Raw genomic sequence first — 23,680 nt, 5'->3', positions numbered from 1 at the left:
TCCGATGTCTTACTCGAATGTTTCTTCATATACCACAAATACTTTAGAAATATACTATGCGTGTATGTAAAAATTTTTATGAATTTTAAAAAACTTTATAAGGCAAGTTTTTAAAACGGATTGAAAAAATATAAAATAATTTTTCCTAGCTCCATACAGATTCCTAACTCTGTATGGGGCTATCATTGTCCTGAAAATTTATGCTTGTGAATTTTAAAAATTCACTTTCATATCAGAAAGTTGTATAACTATTCATTTAAAATATTTCGCAAAGACTGTGCCGAACAGACAAACAGGCAGAGAGACATGCAAGCGAGTTAATGTTGCATTACTAACCAGTTCTGAACTACGTTTAAAGTTTCAAATCTCTAGTTTACCGAAAAGCTAGTTTAATCGATTGCAATATTTGAACCGAACAGACAAATAGAAACAGACATTAAAAAGTTAATAAAAGCATGTTAAAATAGCTTCTTTTTAAAAGACAAAATATCATTTGGTTAACTTAAGTACCTTAGATGTCTTTTACAACCTTATATGAGTTGAAATAATAAACGAACAAAATAGATCATATTAGGCTGTTACATAAAATCTAAAGTCAAGTAGTTAATAAAATTGATAAAAAAAGAAAGAAAGAAAGAAATTCTTTCATTGATGAAACAGGTATTTTGCAACTCGCCAATAGTCCATACACGATGAATGAATGCATGCATGCAATTTTAAAATACCCCCACCCCTATTTTTTTCCCCCGCCTCAGAACTGAGTCCTCATAAAGAAAACCAAACTAATATCTATTTCAGCAATAAAAATTTATTGTCGGCAGCATTCTACAATAGAGTAAACGAAAGCGCAGGTTACATTTGAAAAATAAATCCAACTTCCAAAAGAAAAAAAACATAACTCGTCAAGCTCTGAATAGTCAAATCGGTTTAGTTAATCTTTCGGTGGCAACGTGAGTTGATTTTCTTTTTTTATTTTACTTTACTTTACTTTCTGCAAAAAATTGACTGCATAACATGTTTTTTTATTATTATTATTTTTAAAGTGCAAACCACAAGTACATTTCATACTTCAAAAAATTTCAATTATTGGTTTGAATTAAAAAAAAAACATTTTGGTTTTGTGTCTGAGGACGATATTAAACTGATTTTAATTTCAGCCATAAAATGAAATTTTTATCAGTAATCAGCATCGAACCTCAAGAGTCGCATCAATATATTATCACAAATCCACATCATAAAATAGTTTTAGACTGATGTTAAACATGACTCTTGTAATGTTATGTGAATTGGTTGCGTTCTTTATAAACTTATTTTCGACTATATACAAATAAATACTAATCCAAGAAAACTGAATAATAAATATTCTGAATAATATATATATAACTAATAAAAAAGTACGCAAAAGTTTGATGTTTTTCGACGATAACTCCTGAAAATATTGAGGCGCAAATATGAATTTTACACCAAGTTAAACTCAAAAGGTTTTCTTTTTAAAGATACACCATTTAATAATCGTGCAAATTTTTGTTTCATACTTTTTAGAAGCTATGATGTCATGGGATACGAATTCTTTTAGAATGATTCACATACATAATGAATAGAAAGGTGTTACCCTAATAAGTTTTCGACAAGAATAAATTTGTTAGTGCATCTTGTACAAGATAAAAATAAAGAAATCATGTGTGTACGTTTCACAACATATTAATTACGAACATTCTTACAAGTATGCCAATAACTATGATGTGTACATAATGAATAACAGCAAACAGAATATAAAATATAGATCAACTTCCAAATAGAACAAGAATGAAGTTAGGATATACTTATATTCTAATTGAAAAATTAATAAAGCTAAAAATAAAATTTTGTCTTACTAACTTTAAAAGAATAAAGTTTCTAAACTTTATTTAACTTTATTAGAAGCAACTTTTTATTGCACAATTAATGTCTTTAGCATCATACTTCTTGCTCAATAAACAAGACAATTAGATTGGTTAGTTTTAAAGTATTCATTGCTCACCTTAAATAATTTTTGATTAATTTCGCTTTTGAAGCTGACATTGCTTATGGTAATTATGAGGAATATTCAAAGCATTATAACTAAATTCTGGCAGACTATCTTCCAGGTTGTATTTTGCAATAAATTGCAATATTCCCAAACGGGTCTACATTAATTTACTTATTTTCATTGCCATAAAAGCCGTACTCAAACTCGTTCGAGTTTGAAGTTCTGTTTGTCAATTTCGGCATATTACATTCAGCGACATCTGAATCTATTAGTATAATCGTCGTTAGATAAGCAAACTTTTCCGTCAAATTCCTTAGCTGATGAAATCTCACAAGAATTTCTACAACTATTCTGTCTTACGTAGAAAACAGCTTCCATCTTATTTTCATAGGATGAGTTGGTATCGCTACTTCCATCTTCAAAATTTTGCCTTCTCACTTTGCGCCCCTGAGACAAAGACACATGCATACATCTTTTGCTTAAATTCGCATCGTCTATAAATTCTTCTTTGTTTCCCTATCCGTCCGCTTACTTTACTACCTGAATGCCGAGGCCCTTTATATATGTATATAATTTTGTGATCGTTCATAAGTTCCAGGGACATAAGAAACAAAGAAAGGAAAATGATTGTATCGTAACTAATGAAGTTCCTGCGTCTATTGTTTTAAGCTTTCACCCGTCTCTGTCAGTTTTCCCAGTTTGTAATGACTTTGTTTAATTGTGTCATCGCCTCTTGCCTCCACCTCATAATCTGAACCCCTTTTTTGCACTTTTGTATGTTCTGTTATCAGAACTTCCCAACTATGAGTGGACATGGGAGGGGGGATATCAACCTTCTAGTTTACAGTAAAAAATTTCCTGGACTTGACTCACCTGAGGCAGAATATAAACAAACCAGGTTGAAACAAATGGTTTGAGCAAGGTACGAATTCAAGTTTGAGATTAGATCCCTTTTATTCTTTGCCGACTTCTGAATGCACTCCAGACATAAAAGCAATATTATCATATGCTTGACCTCTATAGTACATTATACCAAGCATGTTCAGATTAAAAAATATTATTATTATTTATTGTGAAACTTTGCCTCCCTTAAAAAGTGCCACCCAAAGACAGCTACACTATGCCACTGGTCTCCCAGAAATTTTTTCCCATATATAAGAAATTTTTTCCCATATATAATAAAAACTGTCCCACCTATATGAAATTGTGAAGCTTAGACAAAGTTGTAAATGCAATAAATGTTCATATCCAATTTTCAGAGTTAGTTTAGTGTTTCGTAGAGGATTAAAAAAACTTAATATGCAATTTAGGATTTTTAATCGATTAAATCAAAATTTGATACAAAGCTAACATTTCAGTAGCAAGATAATATAAAATTTCATTTATCTAAGTCTTTTATTTTTGAATTATCACGTTTACATGCATACAGGGGTGTTTGTGGGACCCCAAAAAATCCCCTGAAACTTTTACGGACTTACTACCGGCATTTTGGAGTTTCGAGAAGGAGGGGGGGGATGAAAAATTACAATTATGAAGTATTGAATGACCTAATTATAAAAGTTCAATGAATTACTTTTTTTGCAAAATTAATAACCATAAATTTTCAAACATATAAACTACTACATTTTATGCAAATATTTTAAATTACCTGAATTAATTCTTTTAAAAAAAATTATCTAATTTCTGCTGCTTTTTTTTTATTTTCTGATGTTTGTGGGCTTGTCTTTCTTTTGTGGTGAACTTCATAATTGCAGGAAGGTTGACTTTTATTTTCCTCATTTACAGTTGAAGAAATTTCCTCGAGAACTGCACATGCAGAGGTAGAAGCAGTTTGCTTTTCTGCTAATGTAAAAGGTTTTTCAGAGACTTTTATAGGCGACTCATCTGAAATACATGTTTTTAAGTCCTCTTGATATGTTTTCCAACTTCTGTTCATATTCAGTAAGAGATCTTTGTGAATTGGATCAGTCATTGGATTTTTTGAGCCATATTTTTCACATGAGGTTTCTTTAGAAGCCATTAAATCATATTTAATAGTCTGCACTGCATCTAGGGAATCAATCTTAAGAGAGGTTCTATAGTCAGTGACAAGTGTATCCATTAAGTTGAATGCACTTTCCACTAATGGGCCATGGAAGCAGCTAAGGCAGGCTTTGACCAATTTAGCCAATGTAGGATACTTATAATCATTTGTGAAATCATCTTTTAAATTAAAAACTTTAGACCAATATTTATCAATTGTACACTTGACTTGATTTCCACTTTCATCAGATGTGTAGAGCATTTCTTTGGTGATATCAATATCACTCTGGTATAACCTTATTTCAGCTTCTACTTTTGACTTTTCATTATCACTAAAAATATGGGACATAAAAGATGATAATTTTTCAAAAGCTAATATTGTACTGGTTTTACCTCTTAGCTCTGGATCTAATGCTGTAAAACTAATTAGATATGAATTTTTAAGGGGTAATTTCTGTTTCATATGCTGAAATTTCTAAATGAAATTCTCTTGCGTACATAAATAAAAAAATATTTCAATAAGCGAAACGAAAAATTTGCACGTGCATCAATAAATGAAACGAAAATTTTACACAGCGGAGAAAAAAAAGTTGCGAAGCGATCAATGACAAATAGCTAATACGGCGAAAAATCCCCCTTCTCTACTTATTGGCGCCACGCCAGTAGAGATAAGACCTTTGAACCCAGAGTCACGTTATCGCACATCTGGTCGAACGAAGTCTCCCCCTTTTTTTTCTGCCGCGCCTACTTGCCGAAAAGAATCCAGAAGAGAATGTCCGAGAACCGGGGGAATGAGTCATAACTCGCAATAAGGAAAGAACAAAAAAGAAGTTTTTTCCCCCTTTTCACGCATTATCACTGCCTTTGGAGAAAGAAAGGAAAAGTTTTCACCACACACACTGACCTTGCGTTTTCTGCTTTCAAAGCAAACAAAATTACCCAGATCAAAATAAATAATTCATTATTATTCCTACTTCCTTTTGAACGACGATCCCCGGAAATTCCGGGGATCGAAGTTCAAAATCCCCGGAATTCCGGGGTTTCCCCGGAGCACAAACACCCCTGTGCATAACGACGTACAGGCAGACAGACGGTCAACCTATTAACGAATTAAGTTCACCATATGATTCAAATTTTAGACACTAAAATTGTGGACCAAATTTCATTTATCCAAGTTGTTACGCTTTTGAGCTATTGCTTTTATATGCATGCAAAATACGTACCGATTGGAGGTTAACCAGCCTATTTGATTTAAAATGTCATGTAGATTTACAATTTAGATGCTAAAACAGTGTAGCAAATTTTATCTGTCTCGCGATTTACGTTTCATAATTATCGGGTTTATCTGGGCATCCAAATAAAAAAATTTCATCCAAATGAACTTCATTCAAAATTTTATAGAAATAAATAAATTTGGCGCAAACAACGCATACCAAATTTTATCTGTCTAGTTTAAAGTGTTCTGTAGTTGTCGTGTTCACCGATAACAACAGACAGACAAAAATTCGTTTTTCAAACATATAGAAGTAGGAAACGAGGAGATTCATCAAAATCTCGAGTTCGATTTTCTTGATGATTATAATACCTTATACCGAACATTCTTTTCCTCTTTACTCTGACAAATCAAAAATCGAACCGACTTTAAAACAAATCAGTCGATTAAAAAAAAAAGATTCTCAAATAACATTTTTCTCTCGGTTCATAACAAAGAACAGAGAATTTCCGGACCTTTAATAAAAAATTTAGATTATTCACCAGTCAGAAAGGTATCTTGCATTCGCTTCCAAACCAACCACAAATATTTAGAAACCAGACAATATTTGGTTTACGCGAAGAAAATTATACCTTGGCAGGTAGAAAGCAGTGAAGGTGAAAAGAGCACATGAAATTCGTGTCTTGCACCAAACGCACCGCAAAAGGAGGGGAACATGGAAGAATTGGACGAAAAAAGGGGAGGAGAAAAAATCAAAAGGAAAAAAAAAAGTTAACTATTTTTTCTAAGAATTGGCCCATCGCCTGGGGGTTAAAAGGACCACATATGTAGCCGGGTTGTTTATCGACTGGCTGGTATTTCGAAGAAAAGGGATGTGAAGAAAATGCGCTCACAAAGTGTCACAGACTGTTTTAAAATAATGACTTTATTTTTATTTATTTATTTATTTTTCTTCATTTAGTTTGGAATAACATGTAGCAATTCAAAATTTAAAAAAAAAAAAAAAATCTACAAGAGAAGATTGATCATATTTTCTTGGAAAAGAAAATCACTAAAGATTTGTACAGATAATTTTTCAGAAACAAAAATAGAACAGGGAATTTTATACGATTCAACATGAAAAATGATAGTTAAAGTAAAAAGTTATTTTACTGTAAGATTTTATCAACAATTCTGAAGCAGAAAAAAAATGTGGACGAAATGCTTTGCTTTTTAATTATCTACCAATCAAGACGCAATTTGTTTAAATTTCAAGTTTTTAAGCATTTTTGTGATTTTCTAATCGTTAAAAATAAGTTTGTTTTGCCCCATTCGTATTTGAAACAGAATGGCTAATATTCTTACTAATATGTATTAGAAAAAAATTAAAAAGAATCAATTTTATTACTAAGAAGACAATAAAAACATGATACTAACAAAAAGGAAAAAAAATTATTAAAAAGAATCATAGCCATCGAGTTTCTAGAGAATGAAATGCACGAAATCGGCTGATTGGCGCCAAAAATAAATTTACAATATAAAAAGAATAAAAGCTCACGATTATAAATCTATCGCAAAAAAAATGGAATAAAAAAGATAAAAAAGAAATGAACACATTTAGTAATAATACTATACACATTGCTTCCAGTCAATTCACTAATTTTAGTAGTGGGATTTTTTCCTCTTCAAAAAAAAAAAAAAAACTAATGGAGTAAAGTAAATAAAAATACAAAATCAGATGTTAAAATTAACAAATAAAAAAATTTCTCATCCATTCATAAAACAGTAACTGCTATGAATTGTGAGAAAATTCGTTTTCGTTTTTCGCTGAGTAGAAACTTCGCCGAAAACAATCAATGGCAAGCTCGAGGTCAGACAGAAAAGTGCACATTTCCTGCATTTTCAATACACTTGTCATACACTTCCTGTTGGTGCAAGTTCGCGATTAGATTTATATCAATTTCTTATGAGATTCAACTGAATTTTAAATAACCTGTCAGCAAAGTGAACTAAACATGGCGCAAATTCAAGGCTCAAAAGAAACTTTATAAGGGATTCGTTATTCGAAATTTTAAAAATATTTGCAGTTCCGAGATATCAATTTTTTTTCTAATTAAAAAGAAGAAAAAAAACAATAAATGTAGACAAAACTTTCTAAAACTAGAAATTTTCAATTCTCAACTTCTTTACTGAATTACTCTCCCCGTCATATATCCTAGATTCTCAATAGGATTCAAAGACTTAACTCTTTTAATCAGAAATGAATTTTTACTGCATGGAATTAAGAATGTAAAAAAATAAACTACCATAAAAAATAATATTCGGGGCGATGGAATCATTGTTTAAAAGGATAATTAACAAAAAGATAATCAAAACAAATTTATATTTTGGAAAATCAACAATCAAAATATTAAAAGTTAAATCACAAAAATCATCGAATACTTTAATAACGATGTTAAAAGTGTAAATATAATAATATTTTGGTAATTTTAATGCTTAGTTGAATATCAGTTAATATCTATAATAGCTTTCAAACATCTAAAACATACTTTTTCTTTTAATTTCTGCATGAATTTTCCTTTATTCTCGGGCAAGAATCGTTTTTAGTTCACTTTTTGTTTTTATGCTGAATTTTCCAGCATTTAAGCTCCAGTTTTCTCCAAATACATTTAAGTGGATTTAGATCTAGTGATTGACGTAGTTGTGTTAAAACTTTCACTCAGTTACAATGAAACTAGAAGCGAACGTTGGTACCGTCTACTAAAGATGGTTATCTTAATGAAATAAAGATATTTCGACACTTAAATTTTGAAGTGATGATATTAATTCTTCACTTTTTTTAATATTTGAATAAAGTCAATGGTTTATTATACCTTCAATTAACATCGCATTACAAAATCATTGCTCCAACAAAATTCTTAGCATTAAGTTCCTCCTTTTTTGATTCGCTACACCATTAAATTCCATCGCAAATGAAAAAAAAAATGTCAAATTCATTATCATATGCATGTAAATAAGACCTTACTCAAATCAGATATTTATTTGATTTTGCAAATAAAATTCTGGTCTTGGCAATCACAAAATTTTTCTTCTGCCGCATTTAACATTTAAAAATATCTCCATGTATTCCAATTGAACCGTACTTGTATAGTTTCCGGGGTAATTGTAATAAAAAAAAAAAGTTTACTAAATTCTGTAAAAAATTTTATAGTACTCAAATATGGGTTCTTCGTAACTTTTATCAGAATAAGACTCTGATCTTATTGGCTTTGCCAGACGATCACTTCTTGTTTCCGATTTGGTTTTTCGTATTTTGTTATACAGTAAATATTCGAGTGGAATACATTTAGTAATATTTCTAATTGATTCATCACTTTAGGTTCCAAAAATATTCATTTTTCGAACTTTATTTATTGTTTTCTAAAGTTAACAATCATCTTTAGAGAAATAGAATATTTTTTGTAAAATAAATTAGAAAAGAAAAAAGACAAACGATATTTAAAATGATAAAACTGGAGAAATAATTTTTAAAAATAGGCGATAATTTTTATTATTATTATTTTGACGAATTTATTCAAAAATGTATGAACATCTGCTCATTTTTGCAATTCTTTTTCCATGTCCGTTCCATTTTTAGAAAAATATTATTCCATATTTACAGTGGCTCCCAAAAGTGTTCGTACACCAACAAGAATCAATTAAAAACCTCATTATTTACCATTATATATTCTTATTTTTACATGAAAATTTTTTCATAGCATATTTTTACAGTTCTTAATAAAGCAGTGAAGAATAAATTTTAATTACAATGCAAATTATTTTTTAAAAAATGACAATAAATATAATTGCACAAAAATAGGACACAAAAGTGATCATACACTTTAAAGAAACATCACTAAATATGAAATTTTCTAAATTTTTATAAATGTTTAGTATTTAGTAGGATATCCTTTATTCTTTATAACAGCTTTTAAACGTTTGGGCATAGATTTAACTAAACGGTCGGTTACTTCTGCACCGATCTTGTTCCATTCTTCGATCATTACTGCTTTCAGTTGAATTTTCGATTTAATGTCGTGACTTCTTATTCGCACCTCTAATTCTTTCCAAATATGTTCTATAGGGTTTAAATCCGGTGATTGAGCTGGTGTTTTAAGGGTTTCAGGGCAATGATAGAGGCAAAAAAGACGAACATTCATGGTCGTGTGCTTAGGATCGTTGTCTTGGTAATACACAAAGTTTAAAATGCCCAATTTTTGTGCTGCCACTTTTACTACTCCAGCCGCTGACATACACCCCCAAACCATGACACCTCCACCGCCATGTTTTACTGTTCCAACTAAATTCTTGGGATTAAGTTCTTCGTTTTTTTTTTTTTTTTTTTTTTTTTTCTCCATACAATGATTCTCCCATCCGACCCAAAGATGTTAAACTTACTTTCATCTGCAAATAAGACACGATTCCAATAGCTCTCTGGCTGGTTTATCATAGATTTGGTAAATTTAAGCCTAGCAATTCTGTTCTTCTGACTTACAAAGAATTTTCTTCGTGCAGAGCGGCCATGTAACCAGCATTCCGAAGAATTCTACGAATAGTTTCACAGGAAATAGAAGTTCCATTTGATTCATTATATTGTGAAGTAAACTTTATTACACTCAGACGAGGATTTTTTAGAAATTTACTCACAATATTTCTTTGACTTCTAGCTGACAGAATTTGAGGGCGACCATTACAAGGCTTGTTTGCAATCCTTTTTCCCTCTCTAACGTTTTATTATGCTTTGCACCGTTGAATGAGGTAGATTAGTTATAGTTGCAATGCCTCTAATTGATTTTCCAGCTTTAAAATGAAATATAATTAATTTTCGTACGTTTAAACTCGTTTCTTTACGAATGCGCGTCATATCTAAGAATAAAGTAAATAGAATAAATAATTGTGATATTAAATACTGAAATCAAACGATTTTAGTGTATTTTTCAATTAGAAGAAAAATAAGCCGCAAAAGATATTTTTATGATGAATTTAAATAAATAATGTTTGGATGTACGAAGACTTTTGTGTTCTAATTTTGTGACATTTTTTATTTATTTATTTCTTAGAACAATACTACTTGATTTTTTATAAAAATATTTGTTCAGTTTTATTAAGAACTATTTAAAGATGCTAATTAAAAAAAACCAACTAATAAAATGCTTTATTAAGAAGTATAGAACACAATTCCTGCAAATTTCTTTAGTGTACGAACACTTTTGGGAGCCACTGTATATGAGAAAAATGCGATAGGTTTTTATTTAGAATGAATTTAAAATGATATGAAAAATTACTGAACATATTTTTTCTTGCAATATTGCTGCAGGGATCCATTCCCTCTCCTATAAATTTTTAAACCGTCAGGTCACTTTTGACAGTTTTTTTTTTTTTTTTTTTGTAATTAGCAAAAATCTACAGGGTTTTTTTTATCAACTATAAATTTCTGAATCATTCCATCACTTTTGGAAACCACTATATATAATTAACTAGAATATATTGATTAGCTATTTCTATGAAAGAAAAATGTCACTTAGTAGAAGAATAAGCAGTATATTGTTTCTTTTAATTTTCATCATGTTCAAACTGGTTCTATATGGCATATGTTTTATATGATACCGCATGTTCGTAAATGATATTAATATTCATATAAAACAAGAAAATGTTGACATTTAAAATAAAAACTGTGTTACAAAATTCTTTGCAAGTATTTTCTTTACCCGTTTGGTGTTTTCTTAAATATCTTATTTCCATTCATTTAAGCATATAAAATATCGCAAACATCCAATAATTCGAACTTGTGATTTTAACGAAGACCCTGACTCCGGAAAACTCACTTATTGGAATTAATTCCATCTTTCGACACGATAATTCAAAAACACTTTAAAATAGATGGATAAAATTTGGTATATGGACTTAACGCAAAATTTTTAGATTTCTATAAAATTTTGAACGACAAATAATCAGAGTAACTCTGTCTGGCTGTCCGAGTACAAGTTAAAATAACTACAAAACGAAAAGAGCTAGATGGATAAAATTTGGTACACAGACGTCTAAGCATCTAAATTTAGATATCTACCAAATTTGGAATTAAACACGTCAAGTGGATTGACTTTCTATCAGTCTGTACTTTCATATTTGATACGTTATTTTGCAAATACAATTGTAGTTCTATGTCAAATTTTGATTTTAAACGATCGAAAAAAACTAGTCGAAAATACATATTCGATTTTCTGTTACTTGTGTCAACGATGAATCCCAATGATCGCACACTAGATTCACACCAAAGATTGATCTTTCGTAATTATTGTTTGCCAATAGTATATAGTTAGTTTCCTTTACTATATTACAAAGTACATATGTGTGAAAATAAAAATATAAGCATTCGTGGCATTCATTCCTGATCCATAATTTTAGGCGGGAATGACAAGTGGACAGCACGTTTATCAGATAATATGCAAGAAAGTTTCGTGGAGACCATTTTCTCCAATTATTAGTGAAAAACATAACAAGAATAAATGACACTTTTATCAAAATATCTTTTAATCTTCTTGTCATATTTGTGGTTTAAAAAATGAAATAAATGCACCAGTTTTTTTACGTTCGCATGCAGGAAAATGTATGCAGGATTCGAAATGCAGGAAAATTTAATGATTATCTTTCGTTAAAAACTAAGCAAATGTTAGAACTTGGGGGGGGGGGGATAAAGCGACAAAGCTTTTTTTTTTTGCCTCCCCACCTTCCAAAACTTTTCTTGCATCTTTCCGACGAATAAAAGCAAGCATTCCATATAACTACAAATGTTTTCAGATTTTCAAAAAATATGTTAAATATAATATAAATTTTAACAACAAAATTTTGTCCTAAATCAGTCAAAAGGAAGATTGGTTGCTAATCTATCTATTAGTATGCATGAGAGCAAGATACTCAAAGTAGCTACCTAGGAAATCGGAATTCGTCAATGGTCCTCACACCAAAATTGTTGATCTGTATGAAAATTTTAACAAAATCCGTCAACAAAAAGTAAATTCGTACAGTAAATTCCAGATTATCCGCAAACTGAGTGATGTGGCAATAGCGGATAATCCACAGAATAACTAAACCTAAAAGAACACAATAATGCTTTTGAATAATTTTAATGCACAGTAGAAAGGCAAACAATTCTGATTTAATTACTAGTAAATTTCTGTCCCTACGTTTGATTAATGGTTGACATATTAACAAAAAAAAAAAAAAAAAAAGAAACGATGAATTAACTGTTTTTGTATTAAAAGACATTTTTTTAACTTTGCAAAGTAAAATCTCACAAAAAAAAAAAAAAAAAAAGGAAGAATGCGAAAAATTTACAAAACGGATAATCTAGAATTTACTATATATTCATTTTTTTTTTTTAATTATACGGAGGCGACAATAAATGTAGCCTATTTACGAATGCACAGCTCTTTTTGGCATGATACAAATAATTTTTCTAAAAGGAAATATACGAGAAAGTTATACGAAGATTAAATGTTAAAAGGAAGGCATTTACCAATTTTTTTAATGTTATGAGACTTAATCACTTTGCTGAGTTTCAATGAATGAACGAGCTAAAACCTAAATATATTGTACAGAGGACACTATTTTATTACAAAAATTAGATTTGAAGAAATATATTGAACAAAATATTAGTGATTGCAACAACTGAATATGAAGTCAGGAAATAGTGTGCACTAATCAATGCATCACCAGTTCGGTCGCCGAAAATATTGTTTATATTTAATTTCAGATAAATCGGATATAACTTCGTGGTTCCGCCAAATTGTCTGATACCCAATCCATGTTCCTCTCATTGTTTTACTTAAGCTCTGTTTATTATGTACATGCACCTTTCTAATGGAAACAGCCCATAAAATCATATCACTATTAAAAATGTAAGCGGTTCACCTTCCTTCTAAATTGCGTGGTATTGTAATTTCCTTTCTTTCTTTGTTTTGTAAACTACATAGATATTAAACAGAATAATCTTCCTTAGATTTTAACAATGGAGGATTAAATATGTGATGAAGCATGAAAACCGTTTGAATTTCAGAGCAACAATATGCTCTATTTTTAAAACTCAGGTAAAAAAATATTTTTAAAAAGTGTCAAAATGTCAGAAAATTCGAACTATTAAATTGGTATCAATAAAAAAATATTTTTTTAAATTTTAAAATGGTGTAAAATTTATATTTGTGCAATAATATTTTCGGAAATTGCCGCGATGAAACGTCAAAATTCAGCTGAATTTTTAATTAATTGAAGTTTCAAAAAAAAATCGTTCCAAGACATACATTTCCATTTTCCAATACATATGTGTACCAAATTCGGTAGCTGCAAATCAGACAACATGGCTGTAATTCGGTAGCTGAATATGTACAGGACCAACACAAAATACACACACATTCATCCTTATTATTAGTAGAGATATACATACATGTTGTCGAGTTTTCATATATAAATTTGAAAATAGTGCAAAATCATACATTTCTCTTTAAGATGCATTTGAAATTCGTTAAGTCAATTTTATAGAAGGTACATTCAAGCTAAATTTCTAAATTATTTCACGAAATATTAATTTAAACGAAAATAATATGATTCTTAATTGATATAGGAATCACTGGATACTTGTTTGAATGCTTAAGTTAAATTTTATATTGCAAAATTTTATATGGATTATTCATATTTAAAATTTATTAAATAAGCCTGTCAATATCCCATTAGATTCTTCTTTCTTTGTCATCCTATATACACATAGCTATATGAAAAGCACTACATATCAATTAGAAAGAGGAATAGGAAGAATCAGTCCAGTGAAATGTGATCAAACTCCATCCTTGGATAGCAAACTTTCTACAATTTTCAGCCAAATTCAGACATTTTTTAAGTATACTTGAGTCTGAGATCAAATAATTTATTTAGTTCTAATGCTCTTAAAAACTGAAAAATAGTAATTCAGAAAATGAGAGTTCTATGGCACACAAAAAATATTCATTCTTAATTAGTCCATCTACAATATCTTCATTTTAAAATGTAAAACTTTATTGTATCATATTCTTATATAAACACAAACAGATAAAATAAAAACATTTTATACTTCTGTGAAGATAAAGGACTTGACAACTGTTACAAGATTCTTAGCCCAAAATCATATAAGGCATCAATGTAAAACTTAGAATTGCACATCAGAAGAAAAAGTAGCTCAAAGATTTTGCAAGAAAAGGAGCATCAGTTTGTTTCTGCTTTTGAAATTTCATTTGCAAAACTCTGTTAAATGACTAATTTCACTATAAATGGTAAAACTGCAAAATGGAGAAATAAAAAGCCACAGTTCTATAAACGATTCCTAAACAGAAATTTAAAAAATGTACTAGGGAACTATGCAATAAAAGCTTTAAAATTGCAGAAAAAATGCAGGGCAAGTTTGGAAAAATGTCAGATTAAAATTTCTGTCTTCCAGAGTTATAACATTAAAACTTTTAAAGCCCAACAACTCTACTTAAATTTCAGATTACAGTAGCAAATGTCTTAACTATATAACATGCTGTAAGCTTCAACACTTTGCAATTATTGCTGTGCATTTACATAATCTGAAATATATTATATACAAAAAGCAAGCAAAGATTCAGTATTGAAAGGACCTGATTAATTTTCCTTATATAAGAATATATTACTGTAAACTTAGAGGAAAGAATACTTTGAGATATTTTATTTTTTTGAAATTCAACCCCTGTTCCTTGTACCTAAGAAGTTAATTCCTTTCTAAAATTTTAGTTCATTGCAAAATAATAATCATTCTTTTACTATTTTTCTCAGCAGATACAGCCTGCTTTACATACAGTAAAAATTATATAGCATTATTAATCTCTCAAGGTTAAAAATGACTACACTCCTGAATATCTTGACCTGAATGCCACAAACTGCTGGAATTACAATAATAATTATACATTACCTGCAGAATTATTTAACTAAAGCATGAATATCTTACCCTACTAGTTTCAGTTCACTACAAATGATAAACAATATTAAAATTTACTAAGAAAGTAATATATGTTTCATTTATGTATTTATACTCAATTTAAAAAAAATACCTGGTTACCTATACCAAATTTTAATGTTATGAAGATGATTTTATCAAATATTGTATTATTTATAAATCATATCAATGACACATTTTATTGAGACGTTTCAATGATGCATTACAGATAAAAGAAAAAAAAATTAAATTTATTTAAGCTCATGATCAAAATTTATTTTGGTTATGAGCTTTGTTTTTATCCTAAATAAATACAACAATATTAATTACCATTTGTCTTTTCTCATTTTATTATCTGAATTTAAAAGTCTGTTAAGATCATTATAGCTTAATCAATTTTGATATTAAAATAAATTCAAATATTAAGTTATCAAGAAAAGCTAATCAACTTAAAGTAAGCATTACATCTTTAATTTGATTTAAATTCTGCTAATAAAGAATTTAAAAGGCTTGATGTTCAATAATAAGCTCTACAACACAAGCAACTTCAAACAAAACAATTCATTACAATGAAATGCAATAAATGTAACAGCTTTTAAAATATCTCTTTTGACATGAAATAAATTTTAATTTAAGATCACTAAATATAGTTTTTACAATTAATAATTATTTCTCTATAGCTTGTGATAGTAATATGCAAGGTATCTATTCTAAATCTAAACCAATTCTAATTTCTAAACTGTTTGAGATAGACATATAACTCCAAATGGGAAAAAAAAAAAAAAAAATCCTTTTAAATGGTGTAAAATGCTGTTTATTGACTGAATTTTATGCTGTTTCAGTCAATAAATGCCCTGAAAAATTATGAAATCTATATATTTATATAATTTCCTGTTCATAATTAGTCATATTTAGTAAATATTTTTGATGCAGTAAAAGAATTTCCCATTGTTCTGTAACAAATCCTGACCAAGTCATAAAACTTAAATACTACCATTTTAAATAATTTCAATGGTTGCCTGAAAGAAAATTATCCAATTAACAGATTCCATTCCCTTCAGCTGACCAATGATGAACCCAGGAGTTTTCAACTATCTTTGACAAGCTCCCATTATTATCAGAGAAGAGAGATTCTACCATACCTCTTTTCCTATATTTCTTTCAAGTAAATTAATTTTTTATCACTAAACATTTTTAAAAATAACAGTGGTCATTGAATAACAATTTATTTTTAAATGCAAGATTTTCATAAAATATTGTGATGTAAATGGAATTATAGCAGTTATTTTTAACAGTATTATGTAACTGTTTTAATAAAATTATTATTTTGAAAAAAATAAATTTAGAATTCTAATCATTATTTTACAATAATAATGAAATCTAATTATGTATTCTCAGCTACAATCCACATTTTACTTTTTTTTTATTCTTTAACATATCTAGCCTATTTTATTTTAATAGAAGTTACACAATGAATAACACTGAATAAAAAGAAACAAACTTGCATGAGCAATCTGTACAGTGACATTATTAAACAAATCCGTAAAACCATAATCCGTTAAAACAGTAAGGAACGAATCAAAATTATATTGATTGAACAGAAATATTGTAAAATGAGCACATATAAATAAAAATTAAGAAAAAAATTACTAACACAAATTAATTTACCTATATATATATATATATATATATATAAGAAAGCTAAAGAATCTGTAGCTAAGGCATACTCACTAAATTTTATTAATCTTTATTTTATATAAAGGCCTCATAACCCCCAAATATGCCATTAATAGTCATGTATCTTCCATGTCCTGTTTTGACAGGAAATTTACAAATACTACTTCACTGTACATTTTCTAAATCATGACAGTCCTTGGATTTCAATCATTAAATTCATTTCAATAACTTTTTATTTCGTAGCTTATAATGTATAGATATATTAGTTGCTTGTCCTCTTTAAGTCCTTCATTCCAGAAATATATTGCAAAATAAAACCTAAATACAATCTTTATTCTGAACTAGTTTATTGATTTTGCCACTTTGTGTACTTAGTTAACCATATGTACTTGCACAATAATATTCTATATTTATTGTGCAAGTACAGTTTCAATAGTACTTTCATTAGGTATGATAAAATGGAATTCATCAAAGTTGATTGACATTAATAAATTAATGTTATTAATTTCATGGGAAAACAGTTGGTTGCCAAGGATGGTTAGGAATATCGTTTAGAAGATCCATTTTTTCCCAATAATTTCCATAAAATAAATAGTTATCAACAAATCCTAAATAAGAGTACTTCACTGATCATCTACCATTTCTTAGCAACTCTAAACTCAGAAAGTTCTATATCAGAATAAATATTTATGAAGTGCTCATAAATAAATAGATATTATATTTATAGATATAATGAAATTCTGATCTACAAATATTAATAAGAAATATTAGTATAAGAAATATCAGTGTATTCTTGGCTATTCCAAGTCAAAGATACAGCTGAAACTAAAAATTATTTAAACATATGATGTTACCTAATATTGCTGATGATAAACTGGTCATTGATATGCAGACTGCCAATGATGATATTATACATTATTTGTAGAGAATAATGTTTTGAAATTCTGTTAGAAATTTAACCAGCAGCAAAGCAAAGATGCAAGACACTAAAGTTATAACAATCTTGATAAATATCTTTGAAACCCCAATAAACTAATATGATAACACTTAGAGAAGAATTAGAATATTTTAAATAAAAACATGATAATGTTTTTAAGTTCTTAATTTCCTTTGTATGCCACAATCATTGTTAATCATAGTCTTCAAACAGTCACCTTTTAATACAATACCTCCAAAAAAGATGTTTAGAATATCTCTAAATCAGAACCCATTAGTTTGTCTCCTTCCTCTCTTTATTGTTTGAGATGATGAAATAATAATTAAACTTCTAGTAAATTTGAAGAAAAACTAAATCTCACCAAATGTAGAAGATAAATCTTTCAAGAGACAAACATTATAAAAATAATGCAATAAACAATTAACAAATAAATAATAATCTGGAGACAAAAATATAATAATTTGGGGTTATACCTGAAGATCAAATTTCATTTAAGAATCTGGCTTTAAAACAAGAAATATTGATATTTGATAATGCTAACACTGGAAGCCACAGTATTAATAATTCATTGTTGTTGTTGTTTTTTTTGGGGGGGGGTCTCCTCCTCTTGTTTTTCATAAATGACTTTAAACATAAAATTTAAAAAACAGCATTTGATATTCATAAAATTCTTACCTTAATATTATAGAGGAGGAAGGGGCATATACCTCTTGCTTATCACATGTTATTGCTACTAATTGGTAATATCCAAAATGTAAAACAATTAACATTAAGGTACAAAGAAATATTGAAGAGAATTCACAAATTTTATGGTGATATTTAAATATTACCTCTAAATAATTTCTAACATTTTTATATTAGAACAATTATTGGCTTTCCATTAAAACTTGGCTTTCATCAAATGTAATTATGAAATTTTGATAAACTCCTATAAATAATTTTGGAATTCAGCTATTACAAAATAAAACTTAACTACTTAATTTTTTTTGCTCTCAGTACTAACAACTTGATGGCAGCTTTTGTTTAAGGAATATGCTGTTCTGATTCAGCTGTAAATCCAAAGAATATTACAAAGCTTCATGGATTCAACATAATTTTTGTTAAATTATGTCACCTAATAATGACTAAATTTCAATTTATAAGTTCAAAAATCTGATAATTCATATGAGGTACAAGCAAATTACTTAAATGATCACAAAAAACTCCATTCCAAATGATTCTGAAAAATCAAACATTATACTCAGCTATACAAATGAAATTTCAATTTGGAAACAAAAAAATTCTTACCTCACAACATTTGGATGCTCAAGAGCAGTCAGCTGTTTCAGTAGAGCTATTTCCCGGATGGTACTAACTGGGACACCATCTTCACCAAGAGGAATGGTCACTTTTTTCAAAGCTACATATTGACCATTGCTTGCAAGATCTCGTGCTTTGTATACAGTACCATAAGCTCCATTTCCAATTACTGTCATATCATCATAATTTCTACTACTGTGTTGGAAAATACTAAAAGAACTTATATTGTTTGGAGCATTGTTTTGTTGTTGATTGTTAGAGTTAGAATTTGAAGTAGTTATTGTAGCATTTGAATTATTAATTGGAGCTCCAGAACAGTTTTGGGCTATTAGATGACTTGGCATACTTAATTTCAGCTTTCAAGACAACTATAAATAAACAGAAAAGAAGTTAAGTATCAATGAAAAAATTTCAACACCAGTCAAATTTAATAAATGAAGATTCCTGACTGAACAAGCACTTTCAATTCTTTATTAAAAAAATATCATCTAACAACTAGATTTCAATTCAATAAATAGGGGAAATTACTTCATTACTGTATTTAAATACAACAATACTTTTAAAGTCATTTTTTTTATTTCTTTAAAACATTTTTTTTTTAAATGTTTAAAATCTGTAAGTTATATTATTAACAGCATAATATTATCGCTCACCACTATAAACTGATTAGTGAAAAACGCAGTAGTAATAACATGCAAATACAGAAAATATCCAAAAATGCAACGAAACGATTTTTTTTTATTTGTAAGACGATGTACAGGTATAGTGAAGATATGTAATAAGATCTCTCTCTGTGTGTCTTCAAAAAAAAGCAAACATATCAGAGTACACATAGTATATCAAAAAAATTACTACAATAAAATTAATTTATGTAAAAGCTTATTGAAACATGACTTTAATATATAAACAATTTAAAAAATGTACAATCAACATGTGCTTGAGTTAATTTTATCTAAGCCATACTTACGTGACTAATCATAAATTAAATTTTTAAAACACATAAACATGATCGAAATGTTCTAATAATTAAATAAATGTTTATAATAATAAAAATAAATCTTTTAAGATATAATTAAAATCATTTCATAATCACTTAGATGGCAGTAGGCATGTTTTTACAAGTATAAACATCATATACATATAATAAAGTATCATTGTTCAGTTATATAGCACTGCCAGAAAAGGTATTAGGCAGCATATAATATTCTTACACAAGTTTATAACAATTAATTTCAAGATTTCAAAATTAATTTTATTTCAGACTTAAACTCCCGCTTCATCAACAAAGAACGTTACACAATAGGAAAAAAAATAAATTATCACCTGCTTTTACTCCAGCTGCCCGCGACTGATTCCAAGCAAGAATACACACATTCTTTCTTATGAATGGATGAAAAAAAGTTCCTCCGCCAAACGTGAACGATAGCGGTGACATCTATTAGCAGAGATTCGAATTTAAACCTGAGTGGGGAAAAAAAGTACTTAACAGGACTAAAAGATAGGGGATAGTATGAGATGAGTAAATGGAATACCAATACTCCTTATATCATTTACCTTCGCTATGCCACTAAATGTCATATTACACAAAAACAATACATTGCAAGCAAGAAATAATTATATTGGTATATTTTGGAGATTAATAATCTTTAAAAACTGTTTTTAAAAATTTAACGTCAAATAAATGAATGGAAATATTTATGTATAACAACATATTCACTTTAAAGATTGTACAATAGATAATGATAAACATAATTTTTTTAAAAAAATTGTTTAAATGAATATTTTTATGATTATTCTTTTTCTAAACATAATTTTGATGCTTGTATTTGTTTCTTTGTTTTTTTGGAAAGAAAAAAAAAAGTGTTCTAAGTAAGTAAGTACACTTGAGTGGAGTAAGGAATTTTTTATAACATGACAGTAAATATTACAAATTTTAGTATAATTAATGATGATGATGCTTCTAACACGAAAAATTTTCTCCTTTTCAACAACGATGAAGGTGGAATGATGTATTTATAAACTAACATGTATTTTGATTTTTTTTAATGTATTCAAAAATATTATTTCTTAGTATGTTTAATTCATCTAATGATAATTGCACATTATTGGATAAATAGGAAACACGATGTTTTAAACTTTTTGTTATCCAGGAAATTAACTATGATTAAACAAGAAACTTATGTTTAATTTAAAATGGAATCAGAAACCCATATTATCTCCGGTAGAAACGTGTAGGATTGTCCATAAATAGGGTTGGAAAACTTCATATGATCCTAGGGAAAGTATCAAATGCAGGAAAAACTCAATCACCACGCCCAATCCACCGTTACCAAACTCTTTTGTTTGAGAGGTGAACATTACATCTGCTATAGATAAGATTTTTAATCCACTTGAAGCCAATGAACTTGTAATATTCATTTCAAAAAATCTGGCTAAAAGCTTTGAAGGTTAAAAAAAAAATTTCGGTACCTTCAGATAGATGGTATGGGCCGATTCAAAGATCCTCGATAAATCTAGGGATGACGAATATTTTAAGAGCGATTATTACGTAACCAATATCAAAAAGTCACAAATACAAGTGATCAATACTTTTCAAAGAGGGGTGTGATTCAAATCCTTGATACGATCTTACTGATGATATTTTGATTACAGGTTTTGGATCACGATAGAAAGTAGACAATCGATACGATATCACTGAAATTTGCCGGAGCGGTGACTTCACTGGAAAGTAACAATCGATACGATCTGTCCAATGGAAGCTCTCGAAAGAAATCTGTGATTGGATTGAAAAGTAAACGGACCGGTTATTGGAATTATCGTATCGTATCATTGAATTGCATATCACTGAAATTTATCGGAGCTGTGATTTCACCGGAAAGTGCGAGACTTCACTGGAAAGTGCGAAGTCACCGCTCCACTTTACGGGAGTAACCGATATTCGTATTTGATGATGCACTATTCCATACAGATCATTTTTAATTGCTCGTGACATGATTGACTTTGATTACATGTATTCTGTTTACTGCTGGCGTCATCTATTGGTAGAATATAGGACTAAAGTAAGCATTTTAAAGAAATGACATATATTTTTAACTCACCTTTTCCAGAAAATGGCTCACTCTATTAAATAAATAGTTTTGAGAAAAAAAATAAAATTTAAGAAGTAAGCTGAAACAGATAAATTAATTCAATCACACGTTACTTAAATTAGTAAATTAAATATTAATTACAATTAATAAATTTTATATTTAATATTAAGTAATAATTTTTAATTAATAATATGATTGAAATAACAGATATTTGGAACGCATATTTAAAAATAACAATAGCAATATTATTTGTTATTCAAAAAATCGTGGATTATGCATCTCTAGACAAATCCGGATAAAATATTAACTATAAACGTTCATGTAACGTGATGCACGGTAATCCGAATGAAATGCCACTTACTGCTTGAATTCTCATAATAATGATATTAACGGTAAACACATTATAAGTGCTTACTGTTAGCATCTACATTATTCTACATTGCGTTTGCACTAGACACAAATTTGCAGCGTGAGTTTAATAGGTATGAAACATAAATAAAAAGATACAAAATATAGCAAAACAGATAAAAAAATACTAAACAGAGCGTGATTTCTATCCCATCATCCATCTCTCCAAGATAAGGATTTGTGCGTTGATGTCTTTTCTAATTCCTTTTTTCCTTTTGTTATATTAGAAAACAACTTAATTTTGAATCTTAAGAAATTAAAAAAATCATCGCAGTTAAGTGTCTTGATAAATTCGAATGCTATGTATCGAACAACAATAATACACGAATAAAAAAAAATTCATTTCATAATGAAACAAAGAAATTTTAATATCCTTATGACCCAAAGAATATTTCATTTTCATATAAATTTTTTTTACGCTAATAATAAATCTGAATGTGCGTGTATGTGTGTTCTACAGACCAGATCCTTTGTTCTACACCTACCAAATTCAGCACATGTATACCTTAGAAACAATTTTTTTTGTTTCGAAATTTTCATTAGAATTTTTATTAATTAAACATTAAGATGAATTTGAGCATTTTCCTGTGAAAACTTCCAAAAATATTATCACAAGAAAATTCTTTTACGCCATTTCAAATTTTTAAAAAATTATCCTTTTTATGATACTGACTTAATAGCCTTGGAAATTTTTACTAAATTCTGAAAATTTTCTTTAAAATATTTTTTGCTTGATATTAAACAATAAAGTACATTGTTATCCTGAAGTTCAAATCATTTTCATTGCTTATCAACCATAGGAACAATTGATTTTTTTTTCATTATTGAAAACTAAAGAACAAGGTTTCTGTTTAATATCTGTGCAATTTAAAAGACGTACAAAAATATAGCTACAAAATCGCTAAATTTAGAAGATAGATGAATCTTTATTCACGTTTTTAATAGTTCCAAGGTGGTAAAGAAAGGTTAATGTACACAATAAACAGAGCATATGTAAGAGACAATTAAAATAACACGGTTTTACTGTTGA

General features: G+C 28.6%; 1 protein-coding gene across 3 annotated transcripts in view; it reads right to left on the bottom strand.

The window, feature by feature from the left end:
- The window catches only part of LOC129978396 (cyclin-dependent kinase 4-like), a 31,312-nt gene extending 10,764 nt beyond the window's left edge, over window positions 1-20,548 (bottom strand). The window contains exons 1-2 of one of the 3 annotated variants that reach the window (XM_056090630.1): window positions 20,477-20,548; window positions 19,142-19,521 (exon numbers count right to left, since the gene is read on the bottom strand). In XM_056090630.1, the coding sequence (XP_055946605.1) occupies window positions 19,142-19,497 (356 nt within the window). In that variant the 5' untranslated portion in view covers window positions 19,498-19,521; window positions 20,477-20,548. The other 2 variants (XM_056090631.1, XM_056090632.1) reach the window with 2 other exon arrangements.
- Window positions 20,549-23,680: the final 3,132 nt, after the last annotated feature.

The sequence above is a fragment of the Argiope bruennichi genome, chromosome 1 (assembly GCF_947563725.1).
Source record: "Argiope bruennichi chromosome 1, qqArgBrue1.1, whole genome shotgun sequence".
In the NCBI taxonomy this organism is placed as follows: domain Eukaryota; kingdom Metazoa; phylum Arthropoda; class Arachnida; order Araneae; family Araneidae; genus Argiope; species Argiope bruennichi.
This window is presented reverse-complemented; position numbering and strand designations above follow the sequence as displayed.